The sequence below is a fragment of the Chanodichthys erythropterus genome, chromosome 7, assembly GCF_024489055.1.
Source record: "Chanodichthys erythropterus isolate Z2021 chromosome 7, ASM2448905v1, whole genome shotgun sequence".
Taxonomy (NCBI): domain Eukaryota; kingdom Metazoa; phylum Chordata; class Actinopteri; order Cypriniformes; family Xenocyprididae; genus Chanodichthys; species Chanodichthys erythropterus.
The window spans coordinates 25,239,940-25,262,867 of NC_090227.1; the positions used below are offsets into that span (position 1 = coordinate 25,239,940).

The window sequence follows — 22,928 nt, forward strand, 5'->3', positions numbered from 1 at the left end:
ATATTATGAATCATTTTTGTAACTCGATGTGCTGTCATTATTGCTCATGAGTGTAGCATACCATTACTTTTCTAAGTTATCAGATTTAAGGTTTTCACCTGGTGGGAAAGTCATATTTATTCATTATATATTCATTGAAGGATGGACCTGATATCTAGAAATCAGAAACCTTTGACATTATTTTGACTCACAAGCAATAGAAAGTAAATAGGGTACATTTTGTTTTCATGTTCACTATAAATGCAACATGAACAAATTTCTTAGCTTCATCATAGTGTTGAAAATGGTCCGATATTGAACATATTTGACTTGTTCTTTAAAATGTATTTCTCAAAACAAGAACAATTCATTTGCAGACATTGGGTTCTATATTTCATACATTACATCTCTGAGAAGCACATTTGACTCCAAACGCAACATTTCTAATGCAATAAAACCATTTAAATCAGGTAAGAGTTTTAAATAGTAATTTAATGATGTTAATTAATGATGTTAATCACTTTCACTCAATTATGATTCCTCAAAACCAACAAAGATTTCATCAGATTTCATATCTGTCCTCATTAAGTGTTATTCATACTTCCATACTTTATTTGTAGCTTATTCCAAGCAATGACAAGCTTCCACAGGAAAAGTGTGACATCTACAAAAGAGATGAGACATGTTACATAGGCTGTACATGATCTTCAAATCTCTGTGGCTAGAAAATGACTGGATCAATCCAACCAGGTCTGCTTGTTGCTTTCCAAGCGTAGTGCATAATGTTGTGACCATGTGGTCCCCTCTATTGACTGGGTGTGGCTTGAAGGGAAAATATATTTAGAAGAATATCTAAACTAAATCAACTACAAACAAAATGTATTTGATGAAGAAATAAACATTTCTTAATTGATTCTTTTAAAATTCTCCCCCATATGCAACAGGTCAGCAGAACGCTCTAGTCCTCTATAGATTTGATGTATCTCTCATAAGCAGCTTCATCCATCAGTCCATTTAATTCCTCAGGAACAGATAGAGTCATCTTCATGAGCCAGCCTGTGAACAAAATACACACTTAACGATGACAGAATTTCTATATTTGAGTGACCTATTCCATAAACCTGGTCACAAGAAGTTAAAAGATTTCAGGCTGGTTTGTGTCAAAACAAGTTTGGAGGAACATCTCACCATCTTTATAGCAAGACTTGTTGACCAGTCCAGGGTTGTCCGCCAGGGCATCATTGACATCGGTCACCTCCCCCGTTAGAGGAGAGTACAACTCACTCGCTGCTTTAACACTCTCCAGAGTACCGAATTCATCTACAATACAGATTTCAGAGCATACACAAACAAAATAACATCATATTAAAGGGTTAGTTCACCCAAAAATGAAAATAATGTCATTTATTACTCAACCTCATGTCATTCTACACCCGTAAGACCTTCATTCATTTTCGGAACACAAATTAAGATATTTTTGATTAAATCCGATGGCTCAGTGAGGCCTGCATAGACAGCAATGGTACTTCCTCTCTCAAGATTCATAAAAAGGTACTAAAAACATATTTAAATCAGTTAATGTGAGTTCAGTGGTTCTACCTTAATATTATAAAGCACCAAAAAAAAAAAAAAAAAAAAAAAAAAAAAAACTTTAACAATATCTAGTGATCGCCAATTTCAAAACACTGCTTCATGAAGCTTCGGAGCTTTACGAATCAAATCAGTGGTTCGAAGCGTCAAAGTCACGTGATTTCAGCAGTTTGGCGGTTTGATACGCGATTCAAAAGATTCATAATGCTCTGAAGCAGTGTTTTGAAATCGGCCATCACTAGATATTGTTAAAAAGTCATTATTTTGTTTTTTGGTGCATAAAAAAAATATTCTCGTCACTTTATAATATTAAGGTAGAACCACTGTACTCACATGAATTGTTTTAAATATGTTTTTAGTACTTTTATGGATCTTGAGAGAGGAAGTACCATTGCCGTCTATGCAGGAATCACAGAGCCATCAGATCTCAACAAAAATATCTTAATTTGTGTTCCGAAGATTAACAAAGGTCTTACGGGTTTAGAACGACATGAGGGTAATTAATGACATTATTTTCATTTTTAGGTGAACTAACCATTTAATATCTGCCTAATTAACCAGAACAATTAACTAATATACTGAGAATGCACTCTTTCATAAATATAGTTTTACCTGACTGTGATAACTTTGTGCCAACTTCAGGAAGACCACAGTAGACCACGTCCCCCAGTGCCTCCTGGGAACAGTGAATTATAAACGCATGAAAATAAAGCTGATACAGTTCACATACCTCTTCCTATAAAAATTACGCATTAATAATAATAATAACCAGCCTAACCTGAGCAAATTTACTGATGCCCACTGTTGCCACACCACTGTCCACGCGAACCCACTCGTGTTTGTCTGTGAACTTAAGTGCTGCATGACAGAGAAAGTAGATTTGTTCGTCTCTTAGGCTAATCGGGTAAACAATTAAGATTTATAAATGCACATAAAGATGCATTTAATTGTAAATGGGTTGATCTCTGCCGTTGCAATACATTTAAAATGATAGATAGATAGATAGATAGATAGATAGATAGATAGATAGATAGATAGATAGATAGATAGATAGATAGATAGATAGATAGATAGATAGATAGATAGATAGATATGGCGCTTTGATGGCTTTAAATGCGTATCTGGCATTTAATATCACTTGTTAATATCAATGTGATCACAAACTTTCACTCGTGGAGCCTGTAAACTTTCATAAGTGTGAATACCTGCGCGAAATGTAATGGTTGTGTTCAGGAACCTTTTATAGCATGTCCTCGCCAGTAGTGTAGTTGGAGTCACGGCGATTCTGTTTGAGAGTCGAGGTAGAGAAGAGGTCAAACTAACAGAAGCACATCGTAATATTGTGCACATCGCCATTATTCCCCGTACGCAAATAACAACGGACGCCGGCGCACCTAGATGATGTCATTATTCGAAAAGACTATGCGCGCCAAAGCGGTGCGTCGGTTTTAGTTTGAAGGAAAATGTATTTTAACGTTGTTTTTTTAATCACAAATTTGCTGTTGTGAAATTCACTTAAATATTTCTGTGATGTGAAAAATTACACCTTTCGTACAAATAGGACTAATATCTTAGTATGACATCATAAAACTATACATAATAACAATAATATACACTTTTTATTTTAAAACACATTTTATAGAGTGAAATTTTGAATAGAGGGAAAACATAATTGATCAGGAATGACGGATTCAATTTTTTCATAAGCAGAAGGTGAATATAAAGTAACTTAAACGGATCAATTTAGTACAAACTATCAAAGTATTTGTGTGCAATGTTCGTTTCCCCTTTTTTTCAAAATGTTTTGACGGTTCAGTTGCCTATTTAGGATTTTTTTTCAGGCACTGAGAATGTTTTAGCGTGTTGTGTTCATTATATTGTTTTGTTTAAATATGAGTAAGTTAAATATAGCCCCGTGTGTCCGTCCAGCACACTGAAATAGACAGGCAGAAGTAACAGGGCGTTGGGATTCGTGTTCGACAAAACGTAAGTGCTAAAACGTAGCATTAGGCCTACATTAATTTTTTAGACATAGCCTACATGTCGCAAGTAGCCTATATCCAAAATAAGTTTTGTTTGAACTCAAGTCAAAAACATTTGGTTTCGTGAGACAAAACAGATTTTCCCCGAAAATTATAGTCCCTACTCACAGAAATTATCTTAAAATGTCGACCACTTGATAATCATTTAATAATTCGTACCCAAATCTGAATAACAAAAATTAGGTTACAGTAGCCTAGACGCTCGTGAACAGAAGTCGCGTTGACCTCGGTATTGGCTGCTTGAAGACCAGTCTCTAATAAATGTTTGGGAACCACAGAGTATGATGGGGAGTCGACTCCAAAAGAGTCGATTCCTCGTCTCTGAATAGCCCCAGAGTCAGGGTCGACTCCAGCACAGGAATCGACTCTCGGTGTCGACTCTGTTGCTGTGTCCTCACTGTGGTTAAGTGAACTAAGCAAGGAGTGAACGACATGAAGCGAGGAATTCTATGATTCGGACACGAATTGCGTCAGAGAGCTGGTGCAGGAACTTTGTCACATACATTTAGCTTACTTTAGAAATAGGTAACAGTCATAGTGACTTTAGTTTGTAATTATACATACCTCCGTGTCAGCTTTAGCTTTAGTGATGGTAGCTTATATTATTGCAATAAATGCATATTTGATTTTCCATAAGCGTGTTCATTAAACTACCCATACATAAAAATAGCCTAATAAAAACTCACATTAACAATAAACACATTAAAGTGTACATTTTTGTATGCATTTTATATGCATTGTATTCATTTTAGCATCCAAGCACTTTTAAGACAATGATCATGTGCGTTTAGCGCCATCTCCCGACAATTATTGAGATGAATTCATTAAAGAATCCCTGCTTTCTCGTTTATTTAATTCTGATATAATATTCGACCACAGATGTTTTTCGTGACTTTTCTCTCGGTAATATTATGTATCGGCAATTAGCAACATTAACAGGCTACTCATCAAGTCATCTCTAATTGAACTAAGTTTGACAGTCTTTCTAAACGTGTTGTTTTAATAAGGGCATTTTAAGTCTTCGCGTCGGGGAAAAATACATTAAGTGTGTAAGGACTGCAATTTTGGTTTATTTATGACCGTTTTGATGTACGGTAAATGGAGTCGATCAACAGTGGAAGTCGGAGTCGACTCCAAAAAACCTGGAATCGAACACCCCTAATTTAGAGTACCCCCTGAAGAGATTACCATCCTTCTGGGTAGGCTACCCCCTTTCTTCTACTTCGACTGCAGTCACACCTTTACCACTAAGGGACAATATTTGCCCCCTAAATTGATTTTCCAGTGCATATTTTTACCTTTATGAATAACTTTATCAAATAAATAATGTTTTAAATTAAAACATGTTCAATAGAGAAATATGCAATGATTGTAAATAAGTGATACTTTTAAATATTAAACTAAAACCGCCAGTAGGTGGCAGCAAGTCACTGTTTTATCAGTGGCTGTGAATGAATCATTGAATCATTGACTCTCACGATTCGTTCAAAGCCGCAGAATTGTCTAGAAACACAAACGTGTGTTGTAGTTCTGCTGTGGTTTTCGTTAGAACTATTATTTCATTGCAAAATAGAGTAAATACTGACAGTATTGCGTTTAAAATGTAGCCTACGTTTTGTTTTTGACCTGTTGTATAATAATGTGACGTTTGCAGTGGATATTTGGGAACAATTGCGTTCTTGCTCGTTATCATCATTAAATACAAGAACTCACACAAGGTATGTTTTTGTATCGGAGAAAGTTTGAACCTTGAACCGAAATTAATCCACTATCTGTGTCTATAATTGTTCTTCATGCGAGTAAGTGCTAAATCCCCACTTTTACAAAGGTGCATTGTCGAGAACGACAGTAATTTAGCGCCATTTAAGGCAGCAGACTGCACGCGGTCAATCATGTGAATGCTGCTTGTGTGGATACAGTCATTTTTGACTGCAAGATGAGGTAATTTGATTGTACTGGATTTATGGCATTTTGGCCGTTAAAAATACATGCTTGGTTTTAATATTATTTTAAGGTAGCATTAAATGAACTACTCAGCATTTTGTTCGCGTACCCCCTTTTGTCACCTACGCGTACCCCAGTTTGGGAAGCACTGGTCGACAATATCCTCAGTACGTTACTTGTTAAGGATACAAATATTAAAGATGTGAGTCTAATAAATAAATGCACCTCAGTTGACTGAGCTGTGAACTGTCTAAACCATTGTAAAGTTAAAGTAAACTTGTGGTAACTTCACCAACAACTGGAATAGGCCTATCACCTGATCTATATGCCAATCCATAGTGCTCGTGCGCTCTTACCTGCGCGCAGGTGCGCTCCCTCCTCCTGATGCCGCAGGTGCGCGCAGGTACATCTTCCTCCTCTGACTGGACAGAAGATGGACGTTTATCCTTCACTACTCTTGGACAAATCACAATAGTTTGTTATTCGTACCTTAGATATTTGAAATTGATCAATCATATAAGAATCTTTTTCCAACGGAGAATTTCAATCGATCCTCCTAAAATGAAACTTGTCATTTCATGATCGTTGAAGGACGTCCGTCGCTCTGAGATGAACGAACAGCGGGACATTAAACTGTTTTCACTCTGTACACTTTTCATTTTCAAGCTATTTGTGCTTCAAGGTAAGTATTTTAATTTTGAACCATGCTTCATTTTTTCTAAATTAACAGGTGAACTTTCTAAAATTTCCTGAAATACCATATTTATTTATTTATTTATCCCTACTACAGTAAAATTGTGGTAATTCTGTTTTAGCCATAATACATTCAACAAAATAAAGATTCTGAAAGTATCAGACACTTTTTGAAGGACATTCCAGAATAATTTATAAATGTAGTAACTAGGATGCTTTAGCAGAAAATGTATACATAGTAAGATTTGTAGGGGAAGGTTGCTATATTAGATAACCTTTATGTAAACTCTGAATTATGTATTATGTAATTCTATCTTAAGCCTTGAAAAACTTACAATTTATAAAATCTTACAGTTTTGAGTATCCTATGAGACTATATAAGATGGAGCAGCTCTCCTACGTAGTTATAGCGTGCAATGGTTTATTTAAAAACAGACCGAACTTTGTTAAGTTTATAAAAACACATGATTTTATCTTGATATAATTTTACTTCTGACAGGATTTATTTGCCAGGAATCAAACTCAGAAAATAAACTACCCAGGTATGTGTTTTAATAGGTATCAAACCTCTTGTTTTGGCGCTTTCATGACTTTGACAAAAGTGTTAATAGATTGCAGTTTGATTATAGCTTTAAAAACTTGTGAACTCGATCCAACATCCATTATTACAAGGATCTTTTGAGTAGAGGGACAGTGTCAAGTTATATATGTAACCACTGATAAGATGTTAAGTGTTTGGTCTAATGTTTTGCTGTGTAACCATTAAACCATTTCCTTGAGAATCATTTGGTCCATCAGCATGACTGTGTCTGTATGGCATCTTAAGTGTTTCTGGACCTTTAGTCTCACAGTCACCGCACTTTTAATACTGCTCTCTTTGTGCTGCTTTTAAAAGGAGGGTTAATGCACTGCGGCAGAAACGGGATCTCTTCCGTGAAGAGGTGAGTATACCTAAGAGAAAGTGACAAGGGACAGAGTGGAGTAACCACACACACACACACACACAACACACACACTAATACTGAGATACACTCTCAGTGCTGACAAAGCTGTCTTTGTGGAGTTTACACAAATACTACAGAGACTGAAAGCTCCCGTCCCAAATGTCTGCAGTGGCAAAACCATGTGAAGGAACGCCAAGACAAGTTCACCAATATGGCTTAGTGGCTAGACATGGTACTGTTGCCACTATAACTCATAAGACCCAAAGTTTTTGCAATTTCTCAACACAATTTTTTTTCTTTGCAGACCCTTAGCGCAGTGCTGTCTGATTCAACTCTTCCACGAAGAGTTCTTCATAATTATACAGCGAGAGATGCATCAACAGGTATTGCACATGCAAAAATATACAGTATTCAGTCTCACTTGATTTTGGATGCTAGAAATATCACTTATTAAATACAAAAAGATCATCTAGAGCCAACTTTGAGAAAGATTGAATAAAATTTGTAAAAGGATTAAAACATGTAAGACAGCAGATCTATACAGGTGTAGCTGGGGAAGGAGGAGAGAATCTGAAGTGTGCTGCAGACTGTTAACAACAAACAATGCCAAGTATTTGAATGTTGACCCGTAGCTCATTGGTTGCTGTGGCATCAGCAGCCAATCAGCTGCGCTGTGCAGATAACAATGTGATCGCTAACAAATTGAGTTAAAGGTGCCATCGAACGTTTTTTTTACAAGATGTAATATAAGTGTAAGGTGTCCCCTGAATGTGTCTGTGAAGTTGCAGCTCAAAATACCCCATAGATTTTTTTAATTATTTTTTTTAACTGCCTATTTTGAGGCATAATTAGAAATGCTAACGGCTAATGCTACACTGTTAGAGAGATTTATAAAGAATGAAGTTGTGTTTATGAATTATACACACTGCAAGTGTTTAATAATGAAAATAGTAACGGCTCTTGTCTCCGTGAATACATTAAGAAACGATGGTAACTTTAACTACATTTAACAGTACATTAGCAACATGCTAACGAAACATTTAGAAAGACAATTTACAAATATCACTAAAAATATCATGATATCATGGATCATGTCAGTTATTATCGCTCCATCTGCCATTTTTCGCTGTTGTTCTTGCTTGCTTACCTAGTCTGTTGATTCAGCTGTGCACATCCAGACGTTAATACTGGCTGCCCTTGTGTAATGCCTCAAACATGAGCTGGCATATGCAAATATTGGGGGCGTACACCCCAACTGTTACGTAACAGTCGGTGTTATGTTGAGATTGTCTGTTCTTCTGAGGATTTTTTAAACAAATGAGATTTGAGACTCACTGTATGTCATTTCCATGTACTGAACTCTTGTTATTCAACTATGCCGAGGTAAATTAAATTTTCAATTCGATGGCACCTTTAATTTCCCCCTGTGGTGAAAATCAAGTTTTTAATGTTGTCTGTGTGTTTTTTTTAATATGCTTTAAGATAAACTATGTGCAAAAATTGCTGAGTATTTTCTCCTTAAAACTTCGGTGAAAAAAGACAGTTTTAAACCCTTGGTCTGAAATTGCTGGTGTCTGTGACATCACAAACTACCTTGTAACCAATCACGTCAATGTGTTGGCTTTAGCATATCATTAATAGCGAGCATGGGAGTCTCGAGAGAAGCCAGGTTATCCCGGCATATTTTTCTGTTGATGTGAAAAAGCGTGTAGATTTAGCAATATGGCGGGTGTATGATGTATATTACGATGTTATGATGAACTATATGCCTTTCTCCTCTGACATTCTGAGTTGTTCAAAGCATAGAAGGCAGCTGTGTGACTCTGACATGGCGAACGGAAACTTGGTTTGTATAACATTAGCAACACATTATTAGCTATTAGCTTGATAACACAGTCAAGCAAAAGGCTAATCATATTAATTTCCGTTATGTGTCCAACGTTGTAAACAGTGATACCATTGCGCAGCGTTTACCTCAGTAAGTTGACCGAGTGGATCTCGTCTGAGCTGGTGTGAGTGAGTGAGGGTGGGGCTAATTTGCATATTCATTGATCTGTGTATATTAAATGAGGCAAGGGTGTAGAGTTACATACAAGCTATTTAAGGCACGAAGACATTTTTTTCACAGGGAAAATGTTTAGATATTTCATTTTGGTGATCAAAGATGATTTATTGACTACAGGGGGACTTTAAGGACCTCTCAGCCTGCGCCATCTACAGTTTCATGGCAGAACTTTGTATTTGATCAGACAACTATTTAAAATCAACTATATGGTTTTATGGGTTGCATTAAGGCCGTTTCACCAACAGATGCGACCAACGCAATCACCAGATTACAGTCACTTAGACATTTCATGACATTATACATATTTAATTAGTGAAAACAAACACTGACCAACAGACGCCAACAAGGGTGACACACTGATCCGACAAAACCAGACAAAGTGTTCGGCATCTGTTGGTCCAGTGTGAATTGGCCTTTAGACAAAAATTTGTCTTAACTAAAACATTGGGGATTTCAAGCCTCTGTGCTTGGCCCATACTTTTAAATTTTCATTTGCTTTAGAAATACTTAGTGAAAATTGCCTTTTGTGATTGTGTGTGTTGTAGAATATTGTGGGTGTCTTAATGGGGGCTGGTGCCAGGAGGAAGGACGCTGCGATTGTGCTCAATTCCAGGGTCTCGGGGAACGCTGTCAAATCAGTAAGAAACACACACACAGGTTTATTTCTGTGAATTCTGGGGACATTCCATAAGCGTAATGGTTTTTATACTGTACAAACCGTATTTTTTTTATCGCTCTACAATAGGCATGTGACGGTATCAAATTTTCATGTTACGATTAATTGCTTAAGCTTTTATCACGGTATACGGTATTATCACGATATTGAAATAAGTTGCAAAAAAAAAAAGTGTCAGTATAACAGGTTTAAGAACTCTTTTTAACTCTGAATGTTTAAATACAATAATAAAATACACACACAAAAAATATATAAAGTCACATTCTCAAACAGATTTAAGTGCAAAAGAATTAGGCTATAAAGAACAACAGGAAACAGTTTACAATAAGGTCTCATTCAATGCATTAACTAAGATTGAGCAAGAGCTACATTTGTTACAGAAAGTATAATGTTTTGTTAATGTTCGTTAAGAAATACAACTGATCAATGTTAGATTTATCTCAAGTCCATTAAATAAATTCTTTTGATTTTAGTAATGTTATTAAACAGTAAAAAGAAATTAACAAAAACTAAGAATAATTAATACTTTAGAAGTATTTTTCATGGTCAGTTTGGTAATAATGAATTAACATGTTAACTAATGAAGCAGTATGTCTTTAAGTTTTACTGAACAATAACAAATAATCAGAACATTTCTAATCATTAGGGCATGTTGTAGTCCAGATTAAAATAAATGTTTGAGGCATTTTAAAAACTTCACCAGCGCAGTTGCTTTGTTTATGGGGTTTCTGGGGTAACCGTTGCACTCTGCTGTTCCATCAGCGCCCTCTGCTGTCAGAGAGTGAACGAGCACTTTCATTCAGCGCGTCTCCTTCACTCGCTCATCTCGGCACAAGTCTACCCTACACCAACCCTACACCTAAGCCTACCCATCACAGAAAACTGCACATTTTTACTTTCTCAAAAAAACTGATTCTGTATGATTTATAAGCCTTTTGAAAAATGGGGACATGTCCTCATAAGTCACCCTCTCCTTGTAATACCTGTCATACCCATGTCATTATACAAATTTGTGTCCTGATATGTCACAAAAATGCACACACACACGCACACACACAGGTTTGTTTTTATGAATTGTGGGAAAATTTCATAGGCGTAATTGTTTTTTATACTGTACAAACCGTATTTTCTATCGGCCTACACCTAAACCTACCCATCACAGAAAACTGCACATTTTTACTTTCTCAAAAAAACTCATTCTTTATGATTTATAAGCCTTTTGAAAAATGGGGACATGGGGTAATGTCCTCATAAGTCACCCTTCCTTGTAATACCTATGTCATACCCATGTCATTATACAAATTTGTGTCCTGATATGTCACAAAAAATGCACACATGCACACACACACACACACACACATACAAACACACAGGTTATATTAAATTCAAAATGAAGCTTGCTTCCATTTAATTATAGTGAGGTACATACGGTCTGATATTATCATCTGCCACCCAGTGCTGACCATTAAATGTGGAAGAAGGAACCCTGAATTTAATTAATTCAAACGGCGTTGCTCGTGGTTCCAGATAATCTATGTGACTACGTCTTACTTCATTTGGTAGCATTGGATTACAGATGTGCTGGGAATAGATTGCTGGCCACAGAGAGCTCCTGTATGTATGCTTAATTAACCATGCACTGAAAAAGCCGGGCAGCTGGTCTGACCAACACAATAACAGGTTATTACATTTACTGTATTGATATAAGCTATACTGATTACATGCGCAACGGGGCATCGATTACATGGGGCACAAATATTGAATTAAATAGTTTAATAATCACTAACAAAAAAGTAACAACTCTTACTTTGATACTAATACCATGGTTTTTTGGGCACATCCCCCTGTACCACATATTAATTGAAATACCATGTACGCTACTGTTTAAATGTTTGGGGTCAGTACTATTTTTTTAAGAAGAAAGAAAGAAAGAAAGAAAGAAAGAAAAGAAATTAGTACTTTTATTGAGCGAGGATGTATTAAATTGTTCAAAAATGAAAGCATGTTACGAGGGTTTTCTATTACAATTAAATGCTGTTCTTTTCAACTTTCTATTCATCAAAGAATCCTGAAAAAATGCATTATGGTTTCCACAAAGATATTGATCAGCATTTTCAACATTGATAGTAATAAGAAATGTTTCTTGATCATCAGATCAGCATATAAGAATGATTTCTGAAGGATCATGTGACACTAAAGACTGGAGTAATGATGCTAAAGATTCTGATTTGCCATCACAGGAATAAATTACATTTTAAAATATATTCAAATAGAAAAAAATATATTTTAAACTGTAATAATATTTCACAGTATTACTGTTTGTACTGTATTTTTTGAAAATGCATCCAGGAGTGCATAAGAGACTTCTTTCAAAAACATTAAAACATATTACTGATGCCAAACCTTTGAACAGTAATGTACATATTGTTTATCATTCAGTCCCATAATTCTAAGGTATTATCATCATCTGACACTATCACTGTCTTATGGTCCCACTAGAGTACTTTGTTTTTTGTATAGGAATGATTTTTTGATTTTTTTTGTATCAGTTCCCAACCATGGTCAGGATAGGGATGGGATTTGCCGTTCATGGGGTCAGCATCATTTTGAGACCTTTGATGGAATGTATTACTACTTTCCTGGAACCTGTTCATATATCCTGGCCAAAGACTGCCATTCCACAGAGCCCCAGTATACGGTGTGGGTAAGTTACAGCTACACCAGAATTTCCGCACTAGAACACATGTCTGTTTGTTATGTCCGTTTTTCTTATGTAATTTCTCTTTGGCAGGTTCATAACAGTCGTTCATGTAGAGGTTCGGTGTATTCATGTCCACGTGGTCTGAGTCTGTTCTTCCCAAATGAAGAGGAAATCTATATTAGTGGTTATCAGGTGCTAAAGAATGGGCATAGGTGAGTTTGGATATACTTTGCTGTTCAAAATGCATGCTTTTATTTAGAAAGAATTCATTAAATTAATCAAAAGTGACAGTATAATAATGTTACAAAAGATTTCTATTTTTAAAGAAATGTTCTGTTTGTTTGTTTTTTAACAAAGAATCCTAAAAATGTATTACAGTTTCCACAAAAATATTAAGCAGCACTACTTTGATAATAAGAAATGTGATTTCTGAAGGATCATGTGACACTGAAGACTGGAATAATGATGCTGAAAATTCAGCTTTGCATCACAGGAATAAATTACACTATGTAATGCTATTTAAAAATATTACTTTTTTGCTGTATATTTTATCAAATGAATGCATAAGAGACTTATTTTGAAGCCATTACAAAATTTGTTGTAAATATTTGAATGAAAAAACGAATTAATGAATAAATGAACAAATAATTCTGTATGATGTGTATGTTTTGTCAGAGAACATTAGAAACCTTGGCCACTTATGGTTTTAAATCGATTTTAGGTCATGATAGCATGATGATGATAAAATGGCAGAAAAGGTCCAATGGCAACATATTTCAATATCAAACATGATCAAAATTCTTGTGATATTTATTTGTCTGTTTCACGTCCATATGTTCAGGCTGAGTCTGCCGCAGACAGTACGTAATGTTTTCATTGAGCGTTTGGCTGACTATATCCTGGTGAAGAGCACGTTTGGCTTCTCTCTGGCGTGGGACGGGAGCTCTGGAGTCTACCTCAAAATGACCGAAGCACACAAAGGAAGGCCTTGTGGTCTGTGTGGAAACTATAATGATGACGGATCAGATGATCTCAGCAGCAGCCGCGGTGAGACAAACAAGCCTGGACACACACTTATCATCTCAGTCAGCAGCAAATTCAGGACAATTATATCAAAGCTGAGCAGAGCTGCATACTCCGTCTGAACACACCTGGCCCGGCCCAGTGTTTTCTATTTAGAGATGAGTTGTAACATAATTTTAGGGACAGTTTAATTCTCAAGAAACAGTGCTAAAATTTCAAAATGTTATAATTTAATTTGCTACAAATCTATTATGGTGGTTTTATTGCTTTGCATTTTGTATCGTCAGGTGTAGTCTCTGATGACATTGCGGAATTTGGGAACAGCTGGGCAGTAGATTTGCCCCATGAGAGACCCTGTCCTGAGGTTGATGATGATTTCCCTGGACCATGCTCATCTGAGTCTGATATGGATGTACGCTTGTACACACTGCCTTCTGGGTTTGAACTGAGCTAAATGGGTCTTAGTATGTATAGTTTAAAACAAGAGTTTATAAGAGGAGTCATACGTGTTTTAGTATGATTGTGCATTCAGTAAAATGTGAAAAGTATTTTCGGTTGTCCACCTTAAAACCTGTTTTAGCAATATTGCTTGTTTGTGTGTTATCTGAGCAGGATGCCATTGAGAAGTGCAGTGCCTTGCTTTTCTTTCCTTTCATCTCCTGCCATGAGAACATTGACCCAAATCCATTTGTCGCCAGTTGTGTTTCGGACATGTGTGTGTAAGTCAACTGTGGTGCTTTTGTCTAAATGGTGTAACTGAAGTTGAACCCTGCTGAAAAAAACAAGCAAAAGATGGATTGCTGATTTTAGCTGGATTAAGCTATTCTAACTGGCCACTCAGTGTTTAGCTGGTGTTTAGCTGGTTGGCTAGCTGGTCTTAAAACCACTCTAAAGCCATTTAAAATGACTAGTCTAACCAGCTTGGCCAAACTGAGAGATCAACTAAGAAACTTAAACTGGTTTCATATACTTTTTATCCCCAGCAGGTTTATCGAAATCTTTGTTATTTTTGTATAATTTATATACTATTGTAGTATTTTTAATATTTTTAATTCTATACGTTTTTAAACATTTTCAGTTTTAAATTTGGTTTTAGTAATTTTGTGCTTTTTTCCTTTTTATTAGTTTTTTTTTTTTCTATTTAGCTTTATTAGTTTCAGTAATTAGTAATTAAGTACTTCAGCCTAAACTTACATATTCTAGTTTTTCATCTAATATTTATATTATAATATTTATATTTTATAAGTTTTATTTCAATTAACAAAAATGTTAATTAAAATAAACTGACAAAAGTTTTATTTTTTAATAGTTTTAGCTAACAGTAAGAACACTGATATAAATCAAATTTCTTAAACCTTCTTTTTCTTATAGCAATGTTTGGATCATGAGAACCTTAAAGGGTTAGTTCACCCAAAAATATAATTTCTATAATTATTTACTCACCCTGATGTCGTTCCACACCAGTAAGACCTTCCTTGATCTTTGGAACACAAATTAAGATATTTTGATGAAAACCTAGAGGTTTTTTATCCTCCATTGAAAGCAATGAAATTACCACATTCAAGGTCCAGAAAAGTAGTAAAAACATTGTTAAAATAGTCCATGTGACTGCAGTGGTTCAACCTTAATATTATGAAGCAACGAGAATGCTTTTTGTGCAACAAAACAAAACAAAAATAACAACTTAATTCAACAAATTCGCCTCTCCTCTGTCATTCTGGCACACTATTTATGTTGCAGCGCTTCCAGGTTCTACGTCAAAATGATGGCTCAGTATTAATAAGTTCGGACGTAAACACGAAAGCTCTGCAATGTTAACAGCGTAGTAGAATGACGGGAGAGATGAATTTGTTGAATAAAGTCGTTATTTTTGTTTTGTTTCTGCGCACAAAAAGTATTCTTGTCGCTTCATAATATTAAGGTTGAACCACTGCAATCACGTTGACTATCTTAACAATGTTTTTACTATTTTTCTGGACCTTGAATGAGGATAATTTTGTTGCTTTCAATTGAGGATAAAAAACCTCTCAGATTTCATCAAAATATCTTAATTTGTGTTTTGAAGATGAACGAAGGTCTTACAGGTGTGGAACGGCATGAGGGTGAGTAATAAATGACAGAAATGTCATTTTTGGGTGAACTAACCCTTTAAGACCAGTTGTCTTAGATCTAAAATTCATTCGGAATTTTGTCATTTGATCTTTTGCAATCATTTGCTTTAAAAATGTGGGAACATTAGTTTGTTGAACAAAGATAAACATGGTGAAATTAAAATTTCAGATGACTAATTCTAGCATAATGGCACTATTATGTGATATTAACTTTTGTGTTAATGTCAGTATTGAACATTTCTGTTTCTTGCATTTAAGATTTTAAGTACACTCTCTCTCTCTTCCTCTCCCTTCCTGAATGTTTTTTTTTCTCCATAGCCTCTTTCTTGCATTCCACACCTCCCAATTCCAACAGGATTATGTTAATTATAGTAATGAAAATATCTTGCATATGGCAAAAGCTGCAGAAAGAATATTTGTGAATATATGTAGCCTATATGTATGTGTATGAATGCATGTAATTATGTTTGCACTAGTATTTGTAAGCGTATGTGTGTGTGTGTGTATGTGTATTGATTACAGTGATTAAATAGCTGCTGGAGTTTATGAACATTTTCAGACTCAACTGATGATTGAAGAGGTAGTGAGAGGATCAGATTGCAAGAGCAAGTTGAACTTGCAGCTGTACTGCTCTTACAGTTTCATTCAGTCTTATATCACGATACTAAAAGAGATTATTTTTTAGGATTGACTTTTCCCCATGTTCTTTCTTATAACTTCTTTTTGGGCTGTTTTGTGTTTATTAACATTTAAATGTTTTTTATATTTCCAGATCAGATGATGAGGAGACGTTTTGTCGGACTCTGGTTGAGTACACCAGGGCTTGTTCTCATGTGGGCTACCCCGTCAGAGAATGGAGGGACAGTTTTCCTACATGCGGTCAGTTGGCTTTCATGTCATGAAGGTAACAAATGGCATAAACTTTGCAGCTTGTGATGTAACATGTTTGTGTTTCAGCGGACGGATGTGAGGATAGTTTTGTCCACAGAGACTGTATCAGCTGCTGCCCGCCTACATGTACGTTTGAGAAGGAGTGTTTGGGCACCAACCTGCACTGTCTGGATGGATGCTACTGCCCGGATGGTGAGACCGATAATCAGATGCCTAAATGGGAGTATAATTAGTAATTTTCCTGAATGCTTGCTATTATGAAGAGAATACAAAATACACTTCAGAATGCATTTTGCAGTGATTTGTTGATGATTTTAATTTTAGTATGATTTTTATGACTTCTTAAAGGGGTGGTTGATTATGATTTCACTTTTTTAACTTTAGTTAGTGTATAATGTTGCTGTTTGAGCATAAACAACATCTGCAAAGTTACAATGTTTAAAGTTCAATGCAAAGGGAGATATTTTATTTTAAAGAATTCGCTGTTTAAGGACTACAATAAATGGCTGGTAGGGACTACAACGAGCTTCTTCCCGGGTTGGTGACATCACTAACCCTAAAATTTATATAAACCCTGCTTCTGGGTACATGCGAAAAAGGGGGTGAGGCCATGTTGGGCTGCTTTAGAGAAGAGGAAGTAGTAGTAGAGTGTTGTTACCATGCCATCATTTTACGCCAGACTGCTTCACAAACGAGGGTCAATTCAAAACTGGATTTGCACAAAAGTTTAACATGACGGCACATGCTAGTCAATGAGTTGAATGATCTCCACAGCAACTACATAAATGTATCCTCTAACTGTTCAGAAACGTCCAGTTGCATTCTATAAGTTGTAACTTCTTGTCCGACAATGTAAGGTTGAACACAGTTACTGACAATCGACATTTTGGCTTTGTGAGATTCTCCAGCTTTGTTGCTGTTGAGCAACCGAAGCACAAGCTCTTAAAGCCCCGCCCTTTTTTGGAAAGCGGCTAATAGCAGTAGCTCATTTGCATTTAAAGGGACACACACAAAAATGGCATGTTTTTGCGACATTTTGCGCATCATTAATAATTGTTTAGTCACCGGTACTGTTCCAGCCTGTTTTAAACTAGCTGCTGTGACTCCTATCCTCAAAAAAACAGTACTTGACTCTGCAATATATGCAAATTACAGACCCATCTCTAATTTGCCGTTTTTATCCAAAATTCTTGAAAAAGCTGTTTTTATACAATTGAGGAACTACCTGCAAATCAACTCTATCTCTGATATTTTTCAATCCGGCGTTAAAACCCTTCATAGCTCTGAGTCAGCTCTTTTAAAAGTTTTCAATGATATTTTAATGGCCACAGATGCTGGTGATACCATGGCCTTAGTGCTTTTAGATTTGAGCTCTGCTTTTGATTTTGTAGACCACAAGATTCTTCTATCTCGGCTTGAACACTCGATTGGTATCACTGGTACAGTGTGGAAATAGTTCCAATCTTTTTTGTCAAACAGAAGATTCACAGTCAATCTAGGTGTTCATTCATCCTCAGTGGCCCACGTCACCTGTGGTGTACCCCATGGATCAATCTTAGCACCGTTGTTATTTTCGCTGTATATGTTACCTCTGGGATCAATTATGCATCATTTTGGGGTGTCGTATCATTGCTACGCGGACGACACACAACTTTACATACCTATTAAACGCAAGGATAACTCGGCTTACAAGAAATTAGAAACTTGTCTGCATGAACTCAAATTATGGCTTACAAATAATTTTATGATACTCAATGATGATAAAACCCAAGTCATTCAGTTTGGGCCAAAAGAGCACCCAGATAAAGATTCTGTCAACCTTGGAACCCTCACACCTTATCTTACCTCTGATGTTAAAGATCTAGGATTTCACCTAGGTAATGGTCTTAAATTAGACAAACAAATCAACACCATAGTTAGTACCAGTTTTTATCATATTCGCAAATTAGCTAAAGTCAAACCTTTCCTAAGCAGGAAAAGTTTGGAAATAGTCATCCATGCTTTTATCTCAACTCGACTCGATTACTGTAACTCTCTGTACTCTGGGTTACCTCTCTCTTCCATCTCTCGCCTTCAAATGGTCCAAAATGTGGCAGCCCGTCTACTCACAGGTAGCCGCAAACATGACCAATCCTACGTTCTCTGCACTGGCTGCCAGTACGACACCGTATCAACTATAAGATTTTGATATTCGTTTACAAAGCCCTCAATAATTTAGCTCCTAAATATCTATCTGATTTGATTACTATATACAATCCTTCAAGATCACTTAGATCCCAAAATAGTCATCTTTTGTTGGTACCACGATCTCGTCTGCAACGCAGGGGGAGACCGAGCTTTCGCAGTAGCGGGCCCTAAGCTATGGAATAGCTTGCCACCACCAGTCAGAACTGCCTCTACGTTTGCTGAATTTAAATCCATGCTTAAAACACATCTCTTTTCTTGTGCTTTAAACTGTTGATAATTTGTATGTTTTGTGTTTTTATTTATGTTCTTCTTTCTCCTTTTCGTTTAATCTCCTATGTACAGCACTTTGGCCAGCTCAGGCTGATTTTAAATGTAATTTATAAATAAAACTGAATTGAATTAAATTGAATTTTGCTCATACCCAAATAGGGGCAAAAAAGCTATAATAAATGATCTGTGGGGTATTTTGGAGCTGAAACTTCACAGTCACATTCCAGGGACACCAGAGACTTCTATTACGTCTTATAAAGGGGCATTATAGATCCCCTTTAATAGTGAACTACAGCTAACTTGTTTCACCTATGGCTTCTCTTTCTGTCTGGCCTCTCTCAGGTCTGATCTTGCAGAATGGCACCTGTATTGCAGTGTCTCAGTGCCCCTGTGTGTACCATGGTACAGCATATCCTCTGGGTCATGTATTGGAGCAGGGCTGCAGTGTCTGGTTAGAAACATGCAATTTTGACTCTTTTACACCTAAAACACCACGTTTCTCCCATTTTTAACCAGTAGATAACCACAGTAGCTGATTATAGAAACACAACAAATGATCTTGTGTTGAATTCATGAGTGAATCCATCTAATGTGATTTACATTTTCAGTGTCTGTATGGGAGGATTGTGGAACTGCACCGAAAACAATTGCACTGGTAATCAACAACCTTTGTATTTCACAGTTTTGCAGAATACCATACCAAAAGCATTGCAAAACCAGCTATTTAAATCTAATTTTTCCTTCCATCATTCCATTTATCACAATGTCTCCTTAGGGGCTCCGTAACTTACTAAATGATTGTGTTTTCAAAGATTATATTAGGATTAAAAGTTTTTTTCAACCCCTAGCGGAATGCACAGTAATGGGTGACACGCATGTGACAACATTCGATGGCCGGATCTTCATGTATGTGGGCTCTTGCCAGTATGTGCTAGTGAAGAGCCGTGGCAGCACCAAGTTTACTGTCACACTACAGTACACAGCCTGTGGACAGGTAAAAAGAGTGTGTCTAGAAATGTGTGTGATCAGAGATGTTTTGTGTGTGTTTAATGGAGTCTCTTGTCTCTCAGTCTCAGGAACACTCCTGCATCCACTCAGTGGCTCTGGTGGTGGATGAAGACGTCAGCAGGCAGGTCACTCTCACAAGAGAGGGGGAAGTTGTCATTGGGGCTAGTATGGCTGTCAATTTGCCTTACTCAGATGGTAAGGACAGGTTCTCAGATTTACATCGGTACGGGCCACTTTAATAGTGAATGTTCCTTATGAACCTTAGTCAAGGTAGATGCCATATTTGATTTGCTGCAAATTAATTTTTCTTTTTTTTTTTTTTACTAAGGGTCATTATGCTTTATTTAACATTTCTAGGTTAAATGCTGAAGCTTGAAATGCATTAATAAATATAATATGGTAGTTAAAGGGATAGTTTACCCCAAAATGAAAATTCTGTCATCATTTATCCACCATCAAGTTATTCCAAGACTGTATGAATTTCTTTTTTCTGCTGAACACAAAAGAAGATATTTTGAAGAATATGGGTAACAGCTGGGCCATCAACTGTTTGGTTACCGATATTCTTCAAAATATCTTCTTTTGTGTTCAGCAGAAAAAATAAATTCATACAGGTTTGGAACAATTTTAGGTTGAGTAAATGATAACAGAATTTTCATTTTTAAACATGTGCAGTCTGTATAATTCATAATCACAACTTCATTCTTTATAAATCTAACAGTGTAATGTTAGCCCGTTAGCCACAGAGCATATAGCCTCAAACTCATACAGAATCAAACGTAAACATCAAAATAAATACTTTACTCACATAATTCGAAGCATGCATACAGCATGCATGACGAACATCTTGTAAAGATCCATTTGAGGGTTATATTAGCTGTGTGAACTTTGTAAATGCACTGTAATATAGTTGAGAGCTCGTGTGGCAGGGAGCAGGCGAATTAAAGGGGCGGCGCGCTGCCAAAATCAGTGTATAGTTAATGATGTCCCAAAATAGGCAGTTAAAAAAATTAATTAAAAAAAATCTATGGGGTATTTTGAGCTGAAACTTCACAGACACATTCAGGAGACACCTTATACTTATATTACATCTTGTGAAAAAGCATTCTTGGGCACCTTTAAATTAAATTGAATAAATTATAAAATAAGTTACCTTATTAAAATATTTCTGCTACCTAAGCAGTAATAAAAATGTGTCTACTACATAGATAATAATTAACAGAAATAATATTAGAATAAATTTGATTAAAATGTATTTCCTATTTCTTTATTTCTGCTTGTTTATTAGACATGGTGAACATTCGTCGGCTGACGTCTATGTTTGTGGGTCTGCGGTCTGTGTTTGGCCTGAGGTTTCAGTATGATTGGCAGGGTGGACGAATCTACCTTCAGCTGGACAGCACCTGGATGGGCTCCACACTTGGCCTCTGCGGGACCCTCAACGGAAACCTACGGGATGATTTCCTGTAGGAAACTTCTTTCTGCAAAACATTTTAAATGTCTCTCAATTTCTCTTCAGGTTGCATTATGTAGTTCTTGGACTTGCGTGTAAGTAAATGTGTTTTTGCTCTCCAGTTCTCCTGCAGGCATGATTGAAGGAACTCCACAGCTACACGTCAACGCCTGGAAAGTGTCTTCAGCGTGCATTAGCCCTGTCAACATACCCATTATCGACCCCTGTGAAATGAACCAACAAAATGGTATATTATGTTAATCCTTTTGCTTATCACAGTTAAAATATTCATTGTTGTCCCAAGAATCAGGTACGAAAATAGAAAAATGTACACTCTGTAGCCTCCAAAGCAAATGTAATGCATGATTTCTAGACCTTCATGATGCTGAAAAGGTGGTTTTGTTTCAGTGTTTTATGCTGCCCAGTGTGATGTGCTAGAAGAGGAAGTGTTTGCGCCATGCCATGCATATGTTAGCCCCACCCTGTACCACCAGCAGTGCCGCTACCAGGCCTGTCGATGTGGCAGCGCCTGCCTCTGTACTGCTCTGTCCCACTATGCATACATCTGCGGCAAACATCAAATCACCATCAACTTCAGAGCACATGTCTCTGAGTGCGGTTCGTTGGTCGTCCCTACATCTATTTGTCTGTCTATCTATCTATTACATGAGTATTTTGAGGAAGTAATTTGAGTGTGTCTGTACGTGTAGGTATGGTGTGTTTAGGTGGGATGCTGTATCACCCGTGCACATCAGCATGCGGGAGGACGTGTCAGTCAATCAGCAGTGCTGAAGTGTGTGATGGTGACTGTGCTGAAGGATGCAGCTGCAACGAGGGAACGTTCTATGATCACGCTCGCCAGCGCTGTGTGCTGCTGTACGTCTGAATACAGCAAACGTCAATACCCCTACCCTCACCTTGTAATTTCTGAATACTAGCATATAAATGGACATGTGTTTCCTTTTTAACTGGGTCTTGGGTTTAATTTCAGCTCCCAGTGTCACTGTTACTTCATGGGTTCAGTGTTTCAGCCTGGTGAAGTGTCCTTCAGTTCATCTGGACCATGGTGAGTGAGTGAGTGGATTTTGTTGTCAAACATGTAGATTTACAGCTACAAGTAGGTTTGCTACATTTTGCAACAACATGAATTCAAATTCTAACCGCATCATCAGGACATTTATAATGTTACAAAATATATATACATACATACAATCAAACCAAAATTTATTCAGACACCTTGAACATTTTATTCATTAATACAGATTATTCACTATAGTTTAAAAAAATGGTAATAAAATATGACAAGATCTCAGAGTTAAACTGTGTCAGAAAAAAATAATCTTAATTATGT

At 36.5% G+C, this 22,928-nt stretch overlaps 2 protein-coding genes across 2 annotated transcripts in view; one reads left to right on the forward strand and one right to left on the reverse strand.

Annotated features, from left to right (window-relative positions):
* Positions 1-148: 148 nt before the first annotated feature.
* Positions 149-2,953, reverse strand: gcsha (glycine cleavage system protein H (aminomethyl carrier), a). Its single transcript, XM_067389171.1, has 5 exons — positions 2,775-2,953; positions 2,348-2,427; positions 2,182-2,245; positions 1,168-1,299; positions 149-1,035 (listed from the first exon to the last, which is right to left on the reverse strand). The coding sequence occupies exons 1-5, from the start codon at positions 2,923-2,925 to the stop codon at positions 938-940; spliced, it is 525 nt and encodes a 174-aa protein (XP_067245272.1). The 5' UTR covers positions 2,926-2,953; the 3' UTR covers positions 149-937.
* A 2,594-nt stretch (positions 2,954-5,547) lies between these two features.
* otogl (otogelin-like) overlaps positions 5,548-22,928 on the forward strand; it is a 54,734-nt gene continuing 37,353 nt past the window's right edge. The window contains exons 1-20 of the mRNA XM_067389378.1: positions 5,548-5,552; positions 7,144-7,189; positions 7,497-7,575; positions 9,803-9,895; positions 12,483-12,637; positions 12,725-12,846; positions 13,476-13,681; positions 13,945-14,069; positions 14,270-14,376; positions 16,541-16,647; positions 16,726-16,851; positions 19,459-19,567; positions 19,725-19,771; positions 19,965-20,110; positions 20,193-20,319; positions 21,413-21,590; positions 21,700-21,824; positions 21,986-22,195; positions 22,288-22,453; positions 22,569-22,643. Coding sequence (XP_067245479.1) covers positions 5,548-5,552; positions 7,144-7,189; positions 7,497-7,575; positions 9,803-9,895; positions 12,483-12,637; positions 12,725-12,846; positions 13,476-13,681; positions 13,945-14,069; positions 14,270-14,376; positions 16,541-16,647; positions 16,726-16,851; positions 19,459-19,567; positions 19,725-19,771; positions 19,965-20,110; positions 20,193-20,319; positions 21,413-21,590; positions 21,700-21,824; positions 21,986-22,195; positions 22,288-22,453; positions 22,569-22,643 — 2,354 coding nt within the window. The remainder of the gene's footprint in view (positions 5,553-7,143; positions 7,190-7,496; positions 7,576-9,802; positions 9,896-12,482; positions 12,638-12,724; positions 12,847-13,475; positions 13,682-13,944; positions 14,070-14,269; positions 14,377-16,540; positions 16,648-16,725; positions 16,852-19,458; positions 19,568-19,724; positions 19,772-19,964; positions 20,111-20,192; positions 20,320-21,412; positions 21,591-21,699; positions 21,825-21,985; positions 22,196-22,287; positions 22,454-22,568; positions 22,644-22,928) is intronic.

Coding starts and splice junctions, on each gene's coding strand:
- gcsha (XM_067389171.1), bottom strand. CDS start 2,925: ATGGCGATGTGCACAATATTACGATGTGCTTCTGTTAGTTTGACCTCT. Junction 2,428..2,774: donor AACCATTACATTTCGCGCAG/GTATTCACACTT, acceptor TCTGTCATGCAG/CACTTAAGTTCACAGACAAA. Junction 1,300..2,181: donor CACAAAGTTATCACAGTCAG/GTAAAACTATAT, acceptor TCTGTATTGTAG/ATGAATTCGGTACTCTGGAG.